This window comes from Capricornis sumatraensis, chromosome 7 (genome assembly GCF_032405125.1).
Source record: "Capricornis sumatraensis isolate serow.1 chromosome 7, serow.2, whole genome shotgun sequence".
NCBI lineage: Eukaryota > Metazoa > Chordata > Mammalia > Artiodactyla > Bovidae > Capricornis > Capricornis sumatraensis.
The window spans coordinates 107,339,471-107,362,625 of NC_091075.1; the positions used below are offsets into that span (position 1 = coordinate 107,339,471).

Below are 23,155 nucleotides of genomic sequence, written 5' to 3' on the forward strand. Positions count from 1 at the left end.
TTTCTCCTATCCTCAGGCCAACAGAGTTTCCATTTGAGAGAGAATCAACTTCTGCGTTATGAATCATCCATCACTTGGAGGGGATCTCATGACCAAGAGCCCCCTTGTCAGTCTCACCTGAATGAATGGGAAGAGGAGGCTGATGGCAAAGTTGGAGAGCCAGTTGACGGTGCCCACCACGGTAAAGGCAGCTGGCCGCTGGGCTTGCTGGAAGAACTCACTGGTCAGGATGAAGGGAATGCCACCTGCAACCAGAGCCAGGGCATGGGTTAATCATCCCAGGGAGGTCTGGCCACCAGCAGGCATCTCTATTTGGCAGGGGAGCCCCTCCTGGTAAGAGGCAGCTCTGCCTGGGAAAGTGACACCTTTGGGCATGAGTGTTGGAATTATAGCCTGTAACCCCTAAAGATACACAAACCATTTCTCTGACCTGGTCCTCCCAAATGAGAGATGATTTGTCTTCTAGGCTCTCCTGTCTCAGTTTGGGAATCACTAGGTTGGACTTCCCAGGTGGCAACAGGGGTAAAGAACCCGCCTGCCAATACATGAGACATGAGAGACTCGGGTCCGATATCTGGGTTGGGAAGATCCCCTGGAGGAAGGCATGGCAACCCACTCCAGTATTCTGGCCTGGAGAATCCCATGGATAGAGGAGCCTGGCGGGCTACAATCCATGGGGTCGCAAAGAGTCGGACATGACTGAAGCGACTTAGCACACACGCACAGGCTGGATTCACTCATTCCATCAAGATTCAGCGATTATTGACTGTGCTGGGGCTGGCCCCACAGTCCTGGAGGAGCGTGGTCATGTCCCTGCGCTTCTGAGACTCCCTTATCTGTTGGGGGAGAAAGGATGACTTGTTTATTACAAAGGAAGTGAGGGAATGATAACTAATAATAATGATAACTAAGCGCTGGAGGAAATGCTCAAGGCAATAGAGGGGGTGGAGATCCACGTTAGCAGTGGTGGGGAGAGCTCTCCGGGCAGGTGATGGTGGAGATACGGCTTGAAGGAGGAGATGCAGCTTGTGAAGATTTTGGACGATCATACCGATTGAAGGATGAAAGGGCAGAGACCCTGAGGGATGAAAAGGATTGAGAAGACTCCTGAGAGTCCCTTGGACTGCAAGGAGCTCAAACCAGTCAATCCTAAAGGAAATCAACCCTGAATATTCACTGGAAGGCCTGATGCTGAAGCTCCAAATACTTTGGCCACCTGATGCAAAGAGCCTACTTGTTGGAAAAGACTCTGATGCTGGGAAAGATTGAGGGCAGGAGGAGAAGGGGATGACCCAGGATGAGACGGTTGGATGGCATCACCGACTCAATGGACATGAGTCTGAACAAGGTCCAGGAGATGGTGATGGACAGGGAGGCCTGGCGAGCTGCAGTCCATGGGGTCACAAAGGCTCTGATGTGACTGGGAGACTGAAAAACAGCAAAGTCTATAACAGAGGCTATCCTGTTTGGAGATCTGAGGAAGGGGATAGAGGAAGGGGATGGGATGACAAAGCTGAGCAGGGCCAGTTTAGCAGCCTCTGGAGATCAAGGAGAGGGGCTGCCATTGAGGAAAACCGACGAGGGGTTTAAAGGAGGGGTTGGTGTGATCAGTTTGTGTTCCATAGAGACCACTGCTGTTTGGAGGAAGGACTGGAGGAGGCAGAGGTTGATGCAGGAGGCTATTGGCGCTGGCAGGAGCAGACGATGATGGTCCACAGGGTTCGGACGGTGGCAGTGGGGATGGATGGAAGGGGCTGATTTGGGTAGTTGCCACCCCATGGATACAAAGCTTTCAGGGTGAGCGTTGCACCCTGAAACCACAGCACTCATCGTCAGGTTCAACCAAGCAACCCAAGGTCACACAGCCAGGACCAGCTAAAGCCTGTATCTCTCCAGAGCTTTCACTACGACTGCCCCAGCAGGCTGCCAGCAAGCTTTGGACTCTGCACCTTAAAAATGACTCAGAACGGACCACCCATGACCCATGCCCTGCCCCTCCCTTGCTAGACTGTGAGCCCTCCAGGGAACCTGGCATCTCCATTGGCCTGGCAGAGTAGACAGGTGACTGATATTTACATACTTGAAGTAAATGCTTGACATTGATTTTGAACAGGTTTGATATACTGTTTGCTACAAAAAAGGTGTATGCTTTATCTTGGAGGTGTCTATCAAAATGACGTGCAGGAACAATGGCTGCACGCTAAAATGTGACACAACCAGCCTCAGATCTATGGGGCACGTGTGACTGTGTTGGCGAGTGTGTCACACACCCACTGCCACAAGCCTTGCTGCACATCCCGGGGACAGTTCACAGCTCTGCTGAAGCCTGAACAGGGCCGAGGGCTGGTGTTTCACCTTCCTGACTTCCCTGGGTGTGTTTGGAAGCATCTGTAGGTAACTTATTAACACTTCTGCCGCCGGTTTATTAGTTTACAGTGGAGCAGAATGTTGACAAACCTGCCTCCGTGCGCTTTGTTTGCTGTTCAGGGCTGAGGCCACGAGTTTACCGGTTACGGTGCCTCCTCCCAGCACAGGACCTAGGACACACACACCAGGTACTCTGTAAAGGTTTGCATGGTCAGTGGGGGAACAGGTAAGACCCCTGGGTTCACAGGACATCTACATCATGTCTCCTCTCCCTCCTCCTCAGGCCTTCAGGCCACCCCTGCAGGACAAATATAAGCAACCATGGCAATCCTGCACAGCCCACTGTGCCTATGGGTTTTCATTTCCATTATTTCCTTCAAACTCCCCAGCCAGAGAAGGTGATGAGACATGGTGGGTTAGGGCCCTGGTGTCAGTAAAAACACGTGGAAGTTCAGGGTCTGCCAGATCCCTCTAGAATGCAGATCTATCACCAGTGAGGTATGATAGAAGGGACTTACTAGTGGGAGGAGAGGGTTTGTGAGGATTAAATGAACTACTGTGTGCAATCACTTGGTATAAGTCTGCCCCATGTGAGGTACTGAATAAATGTTAATTATTCAATAATTGTTAGCTACTAGAATAATAGTTTTAAACTCATCTGCATTATTTCCTCCCATTTTATGAGCTAATTGTAACTCAAAGAAGGGGGGTGACTAGCCTAAGGTCTATTGACAGGAGTGATGATGGTAATGGTGATGATAGTGTGATGGTGATGGTGATGATGGTGGTTTGGTGATGGTGATGGCAGTGGTGATGGTTAGGACGGTGGTGATGGTGGTGATAGTGGTGATGGTGGTGACAGTGGTGATGGTGGTGACAGTGGTGATGGTAATGATGGTGATGGTGATGATGGTGATGGTGAGGATAGTGGTGATGGTGAGGATAGTGGTGATGGTGGTGACAGTGGTGATGGCAGTGGTGATGGTGATGATAATCATGATGGTGATGGTGATGATAGTGATGATGGTGATGATAGTGGTGATGGTGATGATGGTGATGATGGTGATAGTGGTGATGGTGATGATGGTGATGGTGGTGATAGTGGTGATGGTGGTGACAGTGGTGATGGTGAAGGTGATGGTGATGATGGTGATGATGGTGATGATGATGATAGTGGTGATGGTGATGGTGGTGATAGTGGTGATGGTGATGATGGTGATGATGGTGATGGTGATGATAGTGGTGATGGTGAGGATAGTGGTGATGGTGAGGATGGTGGTGATGATAATCATGATGGTGATGGTGATGATAGTGATGATGGTGATGATAGTGGTGATGGTGATGATGGTGATGGTGGTGATAGTGGTGATGGTGATGATGGTGATGGTGGTGATAGTGGTGATGGTGGTGACAGTGGTGATGGTGAAGGTGATGGTGATGATGGTGATGATGGTGATGATGATGATAGTGGTGATGGTGATGGTGATGATAGTGGTGATGGTGATGATGGTGATGATGGTGATGGTGATGATAGTGGTGATGGTGAGGATAGTGGTGATGGTGAGGATGGTGGTGATGATAATCATGATGGTGATGGTGATGATAGTGATGATGGTGATGATAGTGGTGATGGTGATGATGGTGATGGTGGTGATAGTGGTGATGGTGATGATGGTGATGGTGGTGATAGTGGTGATGGTGATGATGGTGATGGTGGTGATAGTGGTGATGGTGGTGACAGTGGTGATGGTGAAGGTGATGGTGATGATGGTGATGATGGTGATGATGATGATAGTGGTGATGGTGATGGTGGTGATAGTGGTGATGGTGATGATAGTGATGATGGTGATGATAGTGGTGATGGTGATGATGGTGATGGTGGTGATAGTGGTGATGGTGATGTGGTGATAGTGGTGATGGTGATGGTGATGATAGTGGTAATGCTGATGATGGAGATGGTGATGATAGTGATGATGGTGATGATAGTGATGATGGTGATGATAGTGGTGATGGTGATGATGGTGATGGTGATAGTGGTGATGGTGATGATGGTGATGATGGTGATGGTGATAGTGGTGATGGTGATGATGGTGATGGTGGTGATAGTGGTGATGGTGGTGACAGTGGTGATGGTGAAGGTGATGGTGATGATGGTGATGATGGTGATGATGATGATAGTGGTGATGGTGATGGTGGTGCTAATGCTGTTGGCTGTGATAATGATGCTAGTAATGATGGTGGTGGTGGTGATGATAATGGTGCTAGTGATAATGATGGTGATGGTGGTGATGATGCTAGCAAGGATGGTGATAATGACAGTGATCATGACAGAAATGACGGTGATAATGATGAAGGTAGAGATAATGGTGTTGCTGCAGCTGCTGAATGATGGTGGTGGTAACTGTGGCAGGCATTGGGAAAAGCTCTTGACATACATTATTTCACTTAATTATCACTACTACGTGGTCATAGGATTCCCTGGTGGCTCAGATGGTGAAGCGTCTTCCTGCAATGTGGGAGACCCAGGTTCAAGCCTTGGGCCAGGAAGATCCCCTGGAGAAGGAAATGGCAACCCACTCCAGTATTCTTGCCTGGGAAATCCCATGGATGGAGGAGCCTGGTGAGCTACCGTTCATAGGGTTGCAAAGAGTCAGACATGAGTGATCGACTTCATTTTCACTTTTTTTTGTGCCCTATGTGGTAGTACCACACGATAGTTAGAGCATGGCTGGGGGTATCACACAGTGGTTAGTGCACGGGATGGGATGTATTCATGGTTAAGGGCACTGGGTGGCATATGGCACTCAGCTCCTGCGTCTCTGGCTCCGCTGTTGCAACAACCAAGTTTTCTTGGACAACTGCAACCCTGGTGTGCACTATGAGGAGCTGTCTGACACAGGTCTAGCCTCACAACCTTTCTCCTGCAGGAGACAAATCTGATTTCAATTCCCACATCTCTCTCTACTGGCTATGTGACCAAGTGAGTGAGTAAAATTCACTCAGTCGTGTCTGACTCTTTGCGACCTCATGGACTGTAGTCCCGCCAGGTTCCTCTGTCCATGGGATTCTCCAGGCAACAGTACTGGAGGTAAGGACATCTATGGCTCTCCATTTTCACATCTATGAAATGATGATAAGACTAGTTTCTACCCCTTAGCATTGTTTTGAGGATCAGATGCAGCAAGCTTAGCAATGTGTGTGTGTCCTGATATTTATGCTCCTGGCAAGCTTCCCTAAACATTTTCTTTTTTTTTTTTTTTCTCTCTTTTTTTTTTTAATTAATTTTTTTATTTAATTTTAAAATCTTTAATTCTTACATGTGTTCCCAAACATGAAACCCCCTCCCACCTCCCTCCCCATAACATCTCTGTGGGTCATCCCCATGCACCAGCCCCAAGCATGCTGTATCCTGCGTCAGACATAGACTGGCGATTCAATTCTTACATGATAGTATACATGATAGAATGCCATTCTCCCAAATCATCCCACCCTCTCCCTTTCCCTCTGAGTCCAAAAGTCCGTTATACACAGCTGTGTCTTTTTTCCTGTCTTGCATACAGGGTCGTCATTGCCATCTTTCTTAATTCCATATATATGTGTTAGTATACTGTATTGGTATTTTTCTTTCTGGCTTACTTCACTCTGTATAATCGGCTCCAGTTTCATCAATCTCATCAGAACTGATTCAAATGAATTCTTTGGCTGAGTAATACTCCATTGTGTACATGTACCAAAGCTTTCTTATCCATTCATCTGCTGATGGACATCTAGGTTGTTTCCATGTCCTGGCTATTATAAACAGTGCTGCGATGAACATTGGGGTACATGTGTCTCTTTCAATTCTGGTTTCCTCGGTGTGTATGCCCAGCAGTGGGATTGCTGGGTCATAAGGTAGTTCTATTTGCAATTTTTTAAGGAATCTCCACACTGTTCTCCATAGTGGCTGTACTAGTTTGCATTCCCACCAACAGTGTAGGAGGGTTCCCTTTTCTCCACACCCTCTCCAGCATTTATTGCTTGCAGATTTTTGGATCGCAGCCATTCTGACTGGTGTGAAGTGGTACCTCATTGTGGTTTTGATTTGCATTTCTCTGATAATGAGTGATGTTGAGCATCTTTTCATGTGTTTGTTAGCCATCCATATGTCTTCTTTGGAGAAATGTCTATTTAGTTCTTTGGCCCATTTTTTGATTGGGTCGTTTATTTTTCTGGAATTGAGCTGCATAAGTTGCTTGTATATTTTTGAGATTAGTTGTTTGTCAGTTGCTTCATTTGCTATTATTTTCTCCCATTCAGAAGGCTGTCTTTTCACCTTGCTTATATTTTCCTTTGTTGTGCAGAAGCTTTTAATTTTAATTAGATCCCATTTGTTTATTTTTGCTTTTATTTCCAGAATTCTGGGAGGTGGATCATAGAGGATCTAAACATTTCCTTTAGTTCCCTTCCTCCTCCTCTGCTGTTTCCTAGCTCTTGCCAGGTACCTGAGAAAAATCTCAATTTCTACATTAGAGAAATAAAAGGCAGCTGTCCAAACTTTCTTATGATTCATATTCATTAAAATTCTTCAATGGAACCACTATCATCAATTCCAAAAGCCCTTTAAAAGGTCTAGAAATCCCTTAAAAAAAATCTCCATCAGTGTGTCTATAAATTACATAATCCTTTAAACACATTTCCCCCTGGAGTACCAGCTTTGAAAAATAGCTTATTAAAATTTTTAAATCAAATATAATCATTTTGAAAATTCTTTATGGCTATTCTGCTGCGTTTTTCACTAGGCTTAATCTTGTTTGTTCATTTGCTCACCCATTTTCATCCAACGTTTATGTACCAAGTCCTTTGCAGAGTATTTTCAGAATCTACTAGTTTTCTGAAATTTATTTTCTGAAATCTACTATTTCGGAATCTACTAGTTCACATCCTAATCCTCCACTGGACACGTGAGGAGACCAAGGCACAGAGTAGCAGAATGGCTTGTTCAAGGCAGTAAAAGCTGTAAATGATAGTGCATGCCAAGTCCTGTCCAACTCTGCATGATCTCATGGAATGTAGCCCACCAGGCTCCTCTGTCCATGGGATTCTCCAGGCAAGAATACTGGAGTGGGTTGCCGTGCCCTCCTCCAGGGGATCTTCTCAACCCAGGGATAGAACCCAGGTCTCTTATGTCTCCTGCATTGGGAGGCGGGTTCTTTACCACTAGTGCCACCTGGGAAGTCAGACCTGGTTCCAAAACCAAGAGCTTCTGTTTTAGGGAAAAGATTGTCTCCCTTGCTCTTTCCCTAGGAGATGTTAGACAGAGGATAAAGACAGGGTTTCTAAAGAGGTTTGTTTTACGATGGTAAGCACAGCCTGCCGCTTGAGGACAGGGAGCTGGCACCAGAGCCCAGTTGATGCAGGAAGGAGGCTGAATGTTTGAGAAGCCCCTTAGCTTTGAGGCTGCCTGTTCAGCCAAATGGGAGAGGCAGGGCTGTCCTTTTGTCTCTGGGGAGCTCGGATGCCCACACCCTTGTAGTCCTTGCGAGGTTTGTCCCATCCTGACTCAATGGGTGCCTCTGGCTCTGCAAACTGCAAGGTGGGAGGTTTTGGCCCTCCTCTAAGCCTCAGTTTTCCCACCTATAACCTGAGCGCAGGGATGAGCTATTTGAAACCTTGGTAAAACCTGTTTACTCGGCACATGTAAATTATGACTATGCCAAGGCGCCCAGGCTAATGGCTAAGAGCACTGGCTTTGGAGTCAGATAAACTCTCCACTTTCAGCCTGTGTGTGTGACCACAGGCAAGTCACATGGCTCTAAATTTTCCCATCCATAAAATGAGAATAGAGATATAGTTCCTACCTCTTAGCGTCGTGTGGGGATTAAATGAGACAGGGCTGAGGACTTCCCTGGTGGTTCAGTGGATTAGAGAATCTGCATTGCAAAGTGGGGGGCTCAGGTTTGATCCCTGGTTGGGGAAGTAAGATCCCACATGCCTCAGAGCAACAAGAGAGGATCCGTGCACTGCAATGAAAGATCCCACAGGACGCAGCAATGATCCTGCATGCTTCAACTAAGACCCGAGCAACCAAATACATAAATACTTACAAAACTGAGAAAAATGAGACAGTGCTTAGCAAAGTGTACAATACATAGCAAAGGCTCAACCATATCAACTGCTGTAGCTCTTCTTCTCTTCATTCATTCACTTAATATATGTTCATTGTGTATTGACTATGAGCCAGATGCTGGGGAGCTTCCCTGGTAGTTCAGCTGGTAAAGAATCCGCCTGCAATGCAGGAGACCCCGGTTTGACTCCTGGGTTGGGAAGATCCCCGGAGAAGGGATAGGCTAGTCACTCCAGTATTCTTGGGCTTCCCTGGTGGCTCAGCTGGTAAAGATTCTGCCTGCAATGCAGAAGACCTGGGTTCTACCCCTGGGTTGGGAAGATCCCCTGGAGGAGGGCATGGCACCCACTCCGGTATTCATACCTGGAGAATCCCCATGGACAGTGGAGCCTTGTGAGTTACAGTCCATGGGGTCGCAAAGAGTCAGACATGACTGAGCGAATAAGCACAGCACAGCAGCACTGATTCTGGGATGTCGATGGTAAGAAGCAGATGTAACTTCTGATTTCAAGGAGCTGCCAGCATCTGGGGGCCCACTAAGTCAAGAAAGCCAAAGCATCACAAGACTAGCGTTCTCCTGGACCACGCCTCTCCTGAGCAATTTTAACCATAAAGACAGTGCATGTGGTAAGTACTTCCTGTGTGTCAGGCTCTGGGAAAGATTTCCCTTTGTGGAGTTTTAAATTCTTTCAGAAATCAAGTGATAAATTCCATAGGGATATGGCATCAGACATGGTTAACCATGGGTAAGGAGGAATTACAAGTCACCAGGAGTTGCTGGTCTGTACTGAAAGAACAAAGGCAGCTTGCTCCTTTTGCATCCAGAGATGCTGCAAAATTGCGTACCACCTGGGAACTTTCCTGGTGGTCCAGTGGCTAAGAGTGTGCTCCCAATGCAGGGGACCTGGGTTCAGTCCCAGGGAACCAGATCCCATATGTCACAACTAAGAGTTTGCATTCTGCAACTAAAGATTCTATGTGCTGCAATTAAGACCCAGCACAGCCAAATAAATAAATAAAATAAAATATTAAAAAGAATCAGGTGCCACCTGTCCAGCCCCACCCCCATCTGCCCAATGCGGAGACTGAGGCCAGAGAGGTGAAGTGTGAGTCTCCATGTTTCAGGATTTCCAAACTAGCCTGTCTGCTCTAGTCAATATCCTTCCAGGGAATTCCTAGCTCCTGCGCATACTGACTATTCCCACTGCTGGGAATGCCCCCGGCTTTGGACACATTTCAGGTCACAAGGGATATAGCAGCTGGTTTATCATGGGCTTGGCTCCCAGTTGTTGTTTGTTGTTCAGTCGCTAAGTCGTGTCCAACTCTTTTTGACCCCATGGACTGTAGCCTATCAGGCTCCTCTGTCTTTCACTATTTCCTGGAGTTTGCTCAAATTCATGTTCATTGAGTCAGTGATGCTGTCTAACCATCTCATCGTCTGTTGCCCCCTTCTCCTGCCTTCAATCTTTCCCAGCCTCAGGGTATTTATTTTCCAATGAGTTGGCTTTTCACATTAGGTGGCCAAAGTATTGGAATTTCAGCTTCAGCATCAGTCCTTCCAAAGAATATTCAAGACTGATTTCCTTTAGGATTGACTGGTTTGATCTCCTTGCAGTCCAAGGGACTCTCAAGAGTCTTCTCCAGCACTACAGTTCAAAAGCATCAATTCTTTGGCGCTCAGCCTTCCTTATGGTCCAACTCTCTCATATCTGTCCATGACTACTGGAAAAACCATAGCTTTGACTATACAGACCTTTGTCAGCAAGGTATACGGACCTTTTTAATACACTGTCTAGGTTTGTCATAGCTTTCCTTCCAAGAAGCAAGCATCTTTTAATTTCATGGCGTCAGTCACCATCTGTGGTGACTTTGGAGCCCCCCAAAATAAAATCTGTCATTGCTTCCACTTTTCCCATGAATTGATGGGGCTGGATGCCATAATCTTAGTTTTTTTAATGTTGAATTTCAAGCCAACTTTTTCCCTTTTCACTTCCTGGAGGAGGAAATGGCAATCCATTCCAGTATTCCTGCCACGAGAACCCTTGAATAGTATGTGGCTCCCAGTAGGTGATAATATATAAGTTATGCCACTTTTCTCCCCTTTCTCCCAGCCTAACCACAGCCCAAGAAGTTAGCCAGCAGAGGTCCTGACCCCAGCCTGTGTTCTCGCTTGCATAGAGCATATCTCCTAAGGAAAGGGAAGGGAGGGAAAAGTGAGACTCAAGTGTGAATTGAACTAGACAGAAGGAGGAGGCCCTGTCCCCACCACCTATTCCTCCCGTGGATGGTGTCATGGTCTCCTCATTCCTCTATTCTTTGCTAGCTTATTATATCCTAGGAGGGCAGATATCTTGTTTCTTTTCCTCCCTGTAGCAATCTGCATCTATTAATAGATGTTTATGATTAATAGATGCTTGTGGAATGAATGACTAGACAGGAAATGATGACAGTTAAACAGGTCTTGTAAGTGTGAGTGGAAATTTACTGTGTGGATGGAGGGCTAACCAGGCCCTGGGGCCAGCATGGGGCAGAACACGGGACAGGGTCTAGAGGATGGTGTTTGGGGGATTCCAGCTCGGGATGGGGGAGATAGGATAGAAGAGGCATCGTCTGGAGGGTCCACTGGGCAGATCCCAGGGTCTAGATCACTACGCAAGGGGGTTTGGAGTTTGCAGGTGGGAGGTGCAGTGGCCAGCCAAAAGGCTTTGGCAGGAAAGAGCCATAATCAGATTTGTGATGGGAAAGTACCGCCGGGCACTGAGTGGAGCTTGCATTGGTGAAGGGAGAGTGTGGAGGCAGATAAGGATGCTGGTTAGGACATGATCATTGAGAACCTGAGAAAAAAGCTGGAAAAATGTTTGTGTAATTTCTTCTTCATCTTCTGTGATTCTCACTGGAATTTGCATGGGATCAATCATAGACTTAGCTGCCTTCTTGAACTTTGCTCCACTGAAACACAGAGCGAGTCCCCTCTTGACTACCAATTAGTGTGTTTTGATAAAGACTTTATTCCAGTGGAATTTCTTTCATCTGGAATGTTAAGAAGACCCATTCTTCAGTTTGAAGTTTTCCGTGCTGGAGTTTCTGGGGGATGCTTTTGAAGCATTTCAGGAGAAAAGAGGCCACATAAGGCCACATGGACTCTGCTAATTCTAATTAAAAATGAAGAGCTGCACACTCTAATGAGTGCAGGCAGCTAATTAGCAGGTAGGAAAACACAGTTCAAATCTATCAGAGCCAGCTTATGGTGATGTGTTTGTTCTGCTTGGTGGGTTCACACCCTCTGATAATGCTACGAAGCTTGGTCAGGAGTTTACATTTCCACAAAGCCAGAGATCAGAGGTCTCCGTAGTCAGCTCTCCTGGGCACATTTCAACATCCTTCCTTTGGGTGAGCACTGGAAGGGCTGTCGAAGCAGACAGGCAAGGGTGCCTGGATAAGGAAAGGTCTTTGGTACGGGTGCTGCAGTTGAAGGCAGCCTGGATAGAGCCAAGGCAGTCACACCCTGAGCCTGGGTCTTGGCAGAGTGGTTTTCTATGTTCATTCCCTGTGCACAAATGACTGAGTTGGCTCTGAGCTGAGGCAGTGCTGGGCACTGGGGATACAGGTCCAACGGAGTAATGGTCCCCGGGCTAGATGGCATCTTAGATCCTGTGGGTTCATGGTGCTGTCTCGAGATCCCAGAATGCCGAAGCACATGTGGTTGGTGGTCCACTCTTATTTCAGGCCCCCCTCCCATCTCAGGGCAGCTGGCCCAGCACCCTTCTGCCAGATGCAACACATGGCTTTGTCTGGCTTTCCATCAGCCAGAGGGCTGGGGAGTTGACACCTCTTTCTCCCCACACTGACAGCAGGGAGTTGGGATGAATACTTCTGAGGGGATGACTCTAAAATGTATATTTCCTATAGCTTTTCAGCAGGATTCTGCTCTGGTTGCCTGAAGAAGTAATATGCTCAGGATTGTAACTTCCTTGGGTTGGGAAGATCCCCTGGAGGAGGGCATGGCAACCCACTCCAGTGTTCTTGCCTGGAGAATCCCATGGGCAGAGGAGCCTGGCGGGCTATAGTCTCTAGGGTCGCACAGAGTCGGACACGACTGAGCGACTTAGCATGCAGCAAGAACGTCTCTTCCTTCCACTTCCTTCCTTTCCCACTTCAGTTGTCCATTTTCAGGCGTTTCCTGGAATCAACCCTCAAATATTAATAAACTACTTTCCTCGAGTCCTTGACTTAACAGCTCTTTGTGGGGAAACTCATCCTTGTTTTTCAAAGTCCTGCATTGCCCAAGACCGAAGCCCAGGCCAGCCTGCTCTTTTCTGAACAGCAGTTGATTTATAATCTAGACTCCTGGGCCATTAGCTTGTCCCAGCTCTGCAAACAGAATATCCTGCATTTTAAAAACCCCGGCGGTGGTTGGTCACTGCAGTGGCATATTAACTTATCTCCTGACTGATTAGCAGAGGTTATTGTGTTTATGAGATGCGGGGAAAGAGAAAATTCAAGTTGTCAGTAATCCGGACAAACCGAACTGATCTCCAAAAGAACTTAGCAGCAGAAGAAGAGACAGTGGAAAGGGCTTTCAAATGTGAGTTTGGAGAGGGCAGGAGCTGGGCTTTGTGGAGACTCAATACATGAGCATGCTGAGAGCAAGAAAGGCGGAGAATGAAGTTTTCAACAAATGCTGCTGCCTGCTGCCAAAGGTGCCCTCGTGCCTGGCTATATGATAGAATTTAATCACTGCTTCTCTTTGGCTATAAGACATTTCTGTAAATGCGACTTGGCTGAGGCTGACTTACGGCGGGCAGGCATTTTCAGATTCATCAGGAGTTTTCCTATGCTTTTTCCTTGTTCATCTTTGAGGGTGGCCATGTTGTGCCCCATTGATCAATGGGTGGGGCAGACTGTATGATGTGTTTTCAGAGACTTGGGGGCTGCTCTTGATAATGACATCTGGACACCCAGGGCAAGCTGAGACAGTCCCAGGCAAACCGCTGAGGTGGGAATCTGGCTCAAGGTGAAAACTCTCAACTGAGGTCCCACAGCTGGTCAGGCAGCGGCAGAGGAGGGATTCAAACCCGGGTAAACGGGACCTTCCATAGATCCTCTCAGTCAATGCAAACAGCTTACAAATAATAATACTTACCACGTGCTGCCTGCCCATGGTGTGGCTGCCTGTGCAGAGCTATAGTAATTAATCAGGTGCTTAACATATATATTAATTAATATATACTAATATATAATTAATTTATTATAGTAATTAAGAGCCGCTTACTCTTTCTAGGTAGGTCGTGTTATCCCCAGCTTAAAGATGAAGAAACTGAGTCTCAGAAAGGGGAGGCGACTTGCCCAAGGTCATTCATCTAACACGTGGCAGGGATCTGACACGTGGTCTCCCTGCTGCGCCAGTGATGACACTGAGTTGGGCACAGGGAAGGAAGCCCATGGAAACAGTTAAAACGGGAGACCCAGGAGGGATGCTGGAATAAATCTCGCGTGGCCAAGTTGAAGTGCTCTGTGCATGTGTGACCTCGACAGGCCTTGGGGCTTTTCCTGACTTTCCCCGGAGCGTCCTCAGCAGAGAGCTGAGCTTATTCTTCTTTTCCAGGTGTCCTCCTCAGATCCTCAGGGTCCCCAGCTCCCGCGACCGTGGCAGATGTTCAGGCTGAGACAGAAACTCCCCTTGGAAGTTGGGGAGTGCTGTCTTTGCAGAAGTAGCAGCTCCAGCTGTGTTTTCATCCCAGATTGGCTGTGATATGCCAGCCTCAGTACAGCTGAATCATTTCCAAATCAAAAAGCTGAAGCCTATGGGGATCCGCTCAGCCCGGGCTCCTGAGGGTGGGAGGGAACAGAACCCTTCCTGCTGGGCGGGACCACAGCTGCCCACAGCTGGCCTGTTTTCACAGCCTGGGTTCTCCTGCCAGCAAAGCTGCTACCTTGCTGGACAGGGCAAAGCCAGCGAGGACAAGCTGCAGGTCCCAACCACACCTGGCCTGCACCCGGTGGCTCCTACGGGATCCCCTTCCCTTGCCTTCTCTTCTCACCTGAGAAACTCTCACCTTTTAAAATTTACCACTGCCCCCTTCCTCTGCAAGCTCATAACCCCCTGCCACTGGGGAACACCACCTGTCCATGCCCGCCCCTCCAAGGATCCCTGGGGGCTGAAGGGACAGGCCTGGCCTAGATGGAGTGCTTGGTGAGGGGTTATTGAGGGAAGGGGTGGGCAGTGAATGAATTGGTGGCCTTCTTAGCCAGGGCTGGACTCCAGGTCAGCCTGGCTCCTTTCTATGGAGTCCCATCAACACAGTTCCTTGTATACCTCAAGTGATGGGGAGCTTACTTCTTGTGAAAGAATGGGTTCAGCTGTTACATGCAACCTAGGCCTGAGTCCTGCTCCTCTCTGAGGCCCTGGCTTCGGGGTTCCTCCTTCCTCGAAAGGTCCTCCTTGAGGCTGGCATGTGCAAAGACCATGTCTCTGTGTCACTCACTGGTGCATCTTGGTACCTGGATCAACACCTTGGGAGCTGCAAGCAGGGAATCACACCAGGGCCAGCGCACCGTCCGTCCCTTCTACACAAGCTGCCTGCTTCCAGATACCTGCATGGAGGCTTCCCTCCCATCTCTCAGATCTCTGCTCCATTGTCACCTCCCCTAAGGAGGGCTTCTGTGCCCCCTGCCAGTCTCAGTTAGCACCCTTCCACCATCTCCTCCTTCTCATTTTGCACGAACTTTCTTTCAAAAACTCAGTGTTTTTACATACTTATATTTTTATGTGCTTACTCTAACCCTCCCCCAACAGAATGTCAGCTCCTTGGAGGCACACACATTGTCTGTTTTGTTCCATCTGTTCAGTCACTGAATCATGTCTGACACTTTTTGACCCCATGGACAGCAGCATGCCACGCTTCCCTGTCCTTCACGATCTCCCAGAGTTTGCTCAAACTCATGTCAGTTGAGTCAATGATGCCATCGAACCATCTCATCCTCTGTCGCTCCCTTCTCCTCCTGCCCTCATTCTTTCCCAGCATCAGGGTCTTGTTCTATGCTCTGCCCTAATTTCTAGAACAGTCTCACTGTATAGAGTATGAGAGCTCTGTGAATACTGGTCAATGGATGAATCAATGAATTAAACCAGCTGCTTCTCCACTGGGTTAAGTTTACTCCTTTGCATCTCCTGGGACTAGCATGGAGTCATATGCATAGAAGGTGATTACTAACAACTTGCTGAATGAAAGACTGAAAATACAGCCACATTGCTAACATTTTGAGATTGGATCAAATTCCTTGCTTCAATATTCCAGTAGTGTCCCACTGCACTGAAAATAAAATCCTAGCTCCTTACGAGAGAGCTACAAGTTCCTCCATCTCTGGGCCCCTCTTTCCATCCAACTTCACCTCTAACATTACTTTTCTTCTTTACTGACAACACTCCAGCCTTCTCTTTACCCATCAAGCGAGTTTCTGCCTCAGGACCTTTGCACATCCTTTCCTTAGATCCTTACAGGGCCACTTCCTTCTCCAGCATCCCAGCCTTGCCTCCAGTGCTCACAGCAGCCTTTCCTGTCCACGCTCATTAAAGGCAACTCTTCTCTTACGACTCCAGCTCTCACCCTATTTATTCCTTCTTAGTTCATGTCACTCATCATAAAGTATTAGTTTACTGGACAGGGTCCTATAAATATGCACTTGTTGGGGGTGGCCGCTTGGGGTCTGAGCACTCCCCCACTCTCTCCCCTCCAAGACGTAAGATGCAAGAGCTAAGATCATGTCTCTCTGCCATTCACCAGTGTGTCTTGGGTGCTGGATCAACATAAGGAGTCCTTGATAAATACTTTTAAATTAACGAATGCACCTTCCTGTCAACTTACTCATCCTGCTCCTCTTTACTGTACTTGATCCTCAAGTTCACGGAATTTGCACTCTCTGGGTTATTTTTCCAGTTTATAGGTCATAATTGTTTATAATTATTTTATAATTTATACCATGCTCAGTTGCTTCAGTTCTTTCCTACTCTTTGCGACCCCATGGATTGTAGCCCACCAGGCTCCTCTCTCCATGGGATTCTCCAGGCGAGAATACTGGAGTGGGTTGTCATGCCCTCCTCTGGGAGATACTCCTGACCCAGGGATCGAACCTGTGTCTGCTGCATTGCAAGTGGATTTTTCACTGCTGAGCCACAGAGAAGCCCTTTATAATTTATGTATGTATGTATATTATTCACACGGTCATGTCCAACTCTTTGACACTCCATGGACTGTAGCCCGCCAGGCTCCTCTGTCCATGGGATTCTCCAGGCAAGAATACTGGAGTGGGTTGGCATTTCCTTCTCCAGGGGATCTTCCCAACCCAGGGATGACACCTGGGTCTCCCGCATTGCAGGCAGATTCTTTACCATCTGAGCCACCAGGGAAGCACTTTATAATTTATAATCATGTATAATAATTTCAGGCTATAATTATTTGATGTTTATCTTATTAGATGATGAACTCCCAGAGATGGAAAATATCTCTGACTCTGTTTCTGCATCCTGAGTGTGGAACACAGTACCTGGCTCATGGTGTGTATTCAAAATATTTTGTTGAACAAAATAATTGGGACCATAACTGAGAATAGAAAAAGAGCAAAAAATGTACTGTAAACTGCCAAATAGGTTTCAGAAAATCCATGCACTGAAGCACATGCCTGAGTTTTCTTTATAAAGGAAGCCCCCACAGGCCCTTTTAAGAGCTAAAAACCTTGATTTTCTACTTTTGCATATGTTTTATTTAAACAAAGAAGCCGGGTGCACACAGGGGAACACCACAGCGGTGAGACGGTACATGGACTTGCCCCAGCTCCCCCCCTGGCTCCTTCTGAGAAATGAGACTTCACGGTGGGTGAAATTTTCCATTAGAGATGCCATTGTCTTAGAAAAATAACCCTCAGCCTGTTCTGTTTGATGTCCTCTCAGAAGCAATTCTCTTCCCGAAGGCTTGTTTGATTTAGTGAAGACTCAGGTCTCCAGAGCTTGGCCTCCTGAACTGCAGAGCGCTGGGTGGGGGGCGGTGGGCAGGTAGGGGTGGGACCCACTTCTGCTAAGAAGACACCCACCAGGGGCAGCTTTCCTAAGCGCAGGAAGCTGACCTGTGGCTTAGGAAACCTTGTAACAGCCCTGCTCCTTGAGTGCTTTCTGTAGGCTGAAATTCTATTAGGCACTTGGCAGAGATTTCTTTTACACTCAGCTTTCTTGTATCCATCATCCTCCTATTACAGGTGGGACCAGACCAGAGAGCTGAGCTAAGCTGCCCAAGGTCACACAGCTGGGAAGTGGGGTCCTGGCCTTCGGGCCCAAGACTGGGAGAGGACGAAGATCATGGTTTCTTGACTACATCAAGCGGCTCATGGGAACATAAAATAGAAGAAATGCCGTCTCATATTGCACAGTTTTTCTTCCCCTTGTGCAGACTTGGAGCATCAAGGATGCTGTGACAGATGGGATGCATGTGTGAGTAGTTGCTCAGTCATGTCCGACCCTGCAACCCCGTGGACTGTAGCCAGCCAGGCTCCCCTGTCCATGGGATTTTCCAGGCAAGGATACTGGAGTTAGGTAGCCATTCCGTTCTCCAGGGGATCTTCCTGACCGAGGAATTGAACCATATTTCCTGCATTAGGCAGATTATTTACTGTCTAAGCCACCAGGGAGGTCCGATAGATAGAATAATGTCCCTGCAAAGAAGTCTACATTCTAGTCCCCAGAACCTGTGACAATGTTACTTTACATGGCCAAGGGACTTTGCAGATGGCATTAAGAATCTGGAGATGGGGAAATTCTCCTGCCTGTTCAAGGTGGGCTCTGTGTCCCCAAAATAAAATTTCATGAAAGAGGGAGGCAAGGGGGTCAAAGTCAGAAGAAGAGACGTTATTGCAGAAGCAGAGGTTTGAAGATGGAGGAAGAGACGACGAGGAAAGGTCTGGCAGCAGCCTTGAGAAGCAGGAAGCAGGAAGGAATAAATTCTCCCCTCGAACTTCTGTAAGAAGAGCTGCCCTGCAGACTCAGTTTAGACTTTTGGGCTCCAAATTGTAAGATAATTAATGAGTGTTGTTTTCGTTGGCTAAGTTTGTGATAATTTGTCACAAGAGCAAAAGCAAATAAGGCAGAGTCTAAAAGATACTCTGTTCTTGCAGACACTGGCGCCTTAGAGAGATCGTGGCTTAGAGCCAAGAGGGGGTTTCAAGGCCCTCTCTCCTCTCTGCTCCGAGCGTGTGGGCATCAGCATTTGGGTCGTCGCCCGCTGCCCCTCTGCCCTGTGTTCTCTTCCTCCAGCTCTCGGGATGTTTTGTTCCCTCATGGTTTCACGTCTTTTGCTCAGTTGACACCTTGCCTCTAGGACCTTCCCTGACAAGTTGCAAAATCTTCCCAGAGAAGCTTCCTGGCCATCTCCCTGCTCAAATTTTCTCTGTAGTGCTTATTCCAGTCCAATATACTTGATAAGTGAATTTCATATTGTTTTATATTGTTTCCCTATACAAAGGATAGAAAGTCAAAGTGTTAGTTGCTCAGTCGTGTCCAACTCTTTGTGACCCCATAGACTACTGTAGCCCACCAGGCTCCTCTGTCCACGGGATTCTCTGGGCAAGAATTGTGGAGTGGGTAGCCATTCCCTTCTTCATGATACACAAAGGATAACATCTGATTATAATAAACATTCCAGTTCAGTTCAGTCTCTTAGTCGTGTCCGACTCTTTGCAACCCCATGGACTGCAGCATGCCAGGCCTCCCTGTCCATCACCAACTGCTGGAGCTTGCTCAACCTCACATCTATCGAGTCGGTGATTCCATCCAACCATCTCATCCTCTCTTGTCCCCTTCTCCTCCCACCTTCAATCTTTCCCAGCATCTGGGTCTTTTCAAATGAGTCAGTTCTTCATATCAGGTGACCAAAGTATTGGAGTTTCAGCTTCAGCATCAGTACTTCCAGAGTGACAGGCATTTTTTTTTTTTTGTTCATTATCATTTTCCCCAGCACCTACAGGAGCACCTGGCACATGGCTGCCATTAGTAACTATTCACTGAAAAAATGGATGCATTTAATCCTTACAACTTCCCAGTGAGGTGGGTGCTATTGCTATCTTTAATTTTCAGATGACACCCAGAGAGGTTAAGCAACTGGCCCCACATCAGTTGGTTAGAGAAGAATAAGTACCTGAACCGTGGAGGTTCTTGTTCTAGGAGCTTCACTTTAGATTACTGTTAAGGGATGAATTGTGACATCTCTGGAATTTATGTATTGAAGTCCTAACCTCCAGTACCTCAGAATGTGACTGCATTTGGAAATGTAGATTTTCAGATTAAACGAGGTTATATGCACGAGTCTTAACCCAATCTGATTCGTGTTCTTATGACAAGAGGAGACTAGGACGTTGACACATAGACAGGGACAACCATGTGGGAGCAGGGTGAGAAGTGGGCTTTCCGCAGCCAAGCAGAGAGGCTGCAGAAGAAACCAACCCTGCTGACACCTTGATGTTGGGCTTCCTGCCTCTAGAACTGTGAGACAACACACTTCTGTTGTTTAAGCCACTTGGTCTGTAGGACTTTGTTATGGCAGCCCAAGTGAACTGATACACTCACTATACTTCGGCCACCTGATGTGAAGAGTCAACTCCTTGGGAAAGACTCTGATGCTGGGAAAGACCAAAGCCCAAAGAGAAGGGGGCAGCAGAGGATGAGATGGCTGGATGGCATCACCGGCTCAATGGACATGAATTTGAGCAAACTCCGGGAGGTAGTGAAGGACAAGGGAGCCTGGCAAGCTGGGACCAAAGAGTCAGACATGATTTAGCGACTGAACAACAACAATACTGGTTGAATTACGAGGCAGGGTCTGATCTCAACCTGCTTACCTGTTAGCCCCTCCTGCCAACACTCCCAGCTCCCCCGTGACACCACCAGCCTCCTGACTTCCTGCCATTTCCAAATATATCCTTCTTTCCCATGCCTTTTAGCCTTAGGAAATGCTGCTATTACCTGGAATGTGCATAACCACCACCCACTGCCTTCGCAATGATGTTGACTCCTAATTATCTGATATGATAAAAGAGATGCTGCAGGTATGATAATGTTAGGCTCTTGAGATGGGGAGACTCTTCTGGATTATCCTACCCCATTGGGGTGCATGCAGAGTTGCTCAGTCACTCAGTTGTGTCTGACTTTGCCACACCATAGACTGTAGCCCACCAGGCTCCTCTGGTGGAGGCGGCAAGAATTTTCCAGGCAAGAATACTGGAGTGGTTGCCATTTCCTACTCCAGGGGATCTTCCTGACTCTGGCATGGAAGCTGCATCTCTTTCATCTCCTGCACTGGCAGGTGGATTCTTTACCACTGAGCCACCTGGGAAACCCTCAGTCCAGGTGGGCCCAATATAATCACAAGGTCCTTGTAAAAGGGAGGCAGGGGGTCAGAGAGGAGAGAGGTGCTACCCAGCTGGCTTTGAGGATTGAGGAAGCAGCCACAAGTCAAGGCATGCAGGCAACCTCTAAGCAGGGAAAGGCCAGAAAACAAACTTTCCCAGACCAGAAGGAACTAGCCCTGCAGACACCTTGACTCTGTCCCATTGATGACAGTTTCAGGCTTCTGGACCCCAGAGCCCCGGAGAATAAATGTATATTTGTTCTGAGGTTAGTGGGGGTTTGTAACAGTCACAGGACTCTGACACAGCCCCTGCCCCACCCTGCCTTGCCCCCAAGAATTACTTCTAGTAATCCCTCAAGAAGCAGACTCTGCTTCTGCTCCTTTTTATACCTTCCAGACCCTGTTTAGCAAAGGTTACTTCTTGCCTTGTAGTCACGTTGTGTTAGTTAACATTTACATTGCATGGGTAACAGGAGGTTAAAACAGAGCTTCATTTGGACTCAGAACCAAGACACAACAGAGGCGGCAATTCCAAAGTCAGCTGCAGGTTACTGCCTGCACGGAAAAGGCCAACAAGGGTTGGTCCTTGGCTCTCGAATCCCTTCACCCACTGTGAGGTTAGAAGTGGGTGAGACAGGAGAGAAGGAGAGAGCATTTGTGTGGAGATTGAAGGGTGCAACTGCTGAACTGTGATCCCTTCTGCCATCATAGGAGCAGGTGGGGCCGTCCATGTACCCCATTTCCTAATCCCTGGAGCCTGTGAATACTGCTTTCTATGGCAGTTAAAGTTCTTAAAATCCAGGCTAAGGAAGTGCTTATCCTGGATTATCAGTATGGGTTCTAAATGCAATCACATACGTCTTTCCTGCCATGTCAGTAAATAGAGGATGTTATAGTCATCAGCGATTGTAGCCACCACCAAGGGTGAACAGGTGAGCCCTGAGGGAACTCAGGATCCTATGTGAAAACATAGGATACTGGTCCCAGATAGCTGAAAGTGAAAAAGTCGCTCAGTCGTGTCTGACTCTCTGCCACCCCATGGATTATACAGTTCATGGAATTCGCCAGGCCAGAATATTGGAGTGGGTAGCCTTTCCCTTCTCCAGGGGATCTTCCCAACCCAGGGACCGGACCCAGATCTCCTGCATTGCAAGCGGATTCTTTACCAGCTGAGCCACAAGGGAAGCCCAGAGAGCCGAGATGCATATAAAAGGAATGATTTTAGTGAGCCCAGACTCTTGCATCTGCCCATAAATAGAAAAGGGCTGAGTTCTTTAACTTGAGATATCTGATTTTCTTTAATTAACAATAGTATTTTGAAGTCAGACTACCTGCCCTTTGTTGCAAAACTTCGATATAACTTGTCTCCTCCCCCGCCCCCGCCGCCCCTCTCAGACCACTTCTCTCGGGTCGCTTGGGATGCTGCCTCATGGACTCGATGTCCTAAGATTTCCTGCCTAATAAAACATAACTCTCAGCCTTCAGGTTGTGAGTTTATTTTTAACCACATTTATATGGGAGAAGTGGGAGGGGATTGGGAGTCCATAGAAAAGGAGGCATTCAAAGAGGCAGCAGAGATTGGAGGGATGTGGCTACAAGTCGAGGAATGCTGGCAGCCATCAGGAGCCAGGAGGGAGGTGTGGGCAGATTCTCCCCTGAGCCTCTGAAGGAGTGCAGCTCTCCTGACACCTTGATTCTGGACGTCCGGTCTCCAGATTGTGGCAGACGAGGCTTCTGTTGTTAAAGCCATTTGTTAGCAGCACTTTGGTATAGCAGCCATGGGAGAGACTCCCACTCTCACCATCTCAGAGGCTGCGAGGAACAGCTAAGGGACAGATGCCTGGTCCCAGGATCGCTCCATCCCAGCCAGGAGGGAGACCGCTGCTGGGGGAACCACAGGGAAGTCTAGAAGCCCGGGCGGTGTCACCGACTCTGGGGCTGTAGAACCAGTGTTTTCAAAACTTTCCATCTTTCTGTTGCAGATCCAGGCTTCTGCCCTGAAACGCTGGAGGGCTCAAATTCACTCTCAGAACAGTGTTTGCTTAGGATTGCTTCTGAGGGACCATCTTTTCTGGGGACAACTTGGCAGACAGTCATAGAGCACACTGCCGAATTAACACGGCAGGAAATAAACTCACTAATTAACTCTGCCTTACGCTGCAGAAAAGAGATAAGGAAGGAAACAAAGTGTCTGGAAAAACAGGAGGGAGAGTGGCAGGAAAGGTGTCGGAGTCAGATAGATGTAGGTTCAAATCCTGGGCTATCTCTGCACTATGCGATGTGGGCAAGGCAGGTT

The 23,155-nt window shown here is 47.7% G+C and overlaps 1 protein-coding gene across 1 annotated transcript in view; it reads right to left on the reverse strand.

Moving 5' to 3' along the window:
* SLC2A9 (solute carrier family 2 member 9) overlaps positions 1-23,155 on the reverse strand; it is a 208,545-nt gene that overhangs the window by 21,517 nt on the left and 163,873 nt on the right. Inside the window, exon 11 of the mRNA XM_068975521.1 lies at positions 118-245. Coding sequence (XP_068831622.1) covers positions 118-245 — 128 coding nt within the window. The remainder of the gene's footprint in view (positions 1-117; positions 246-23,155) is intronic.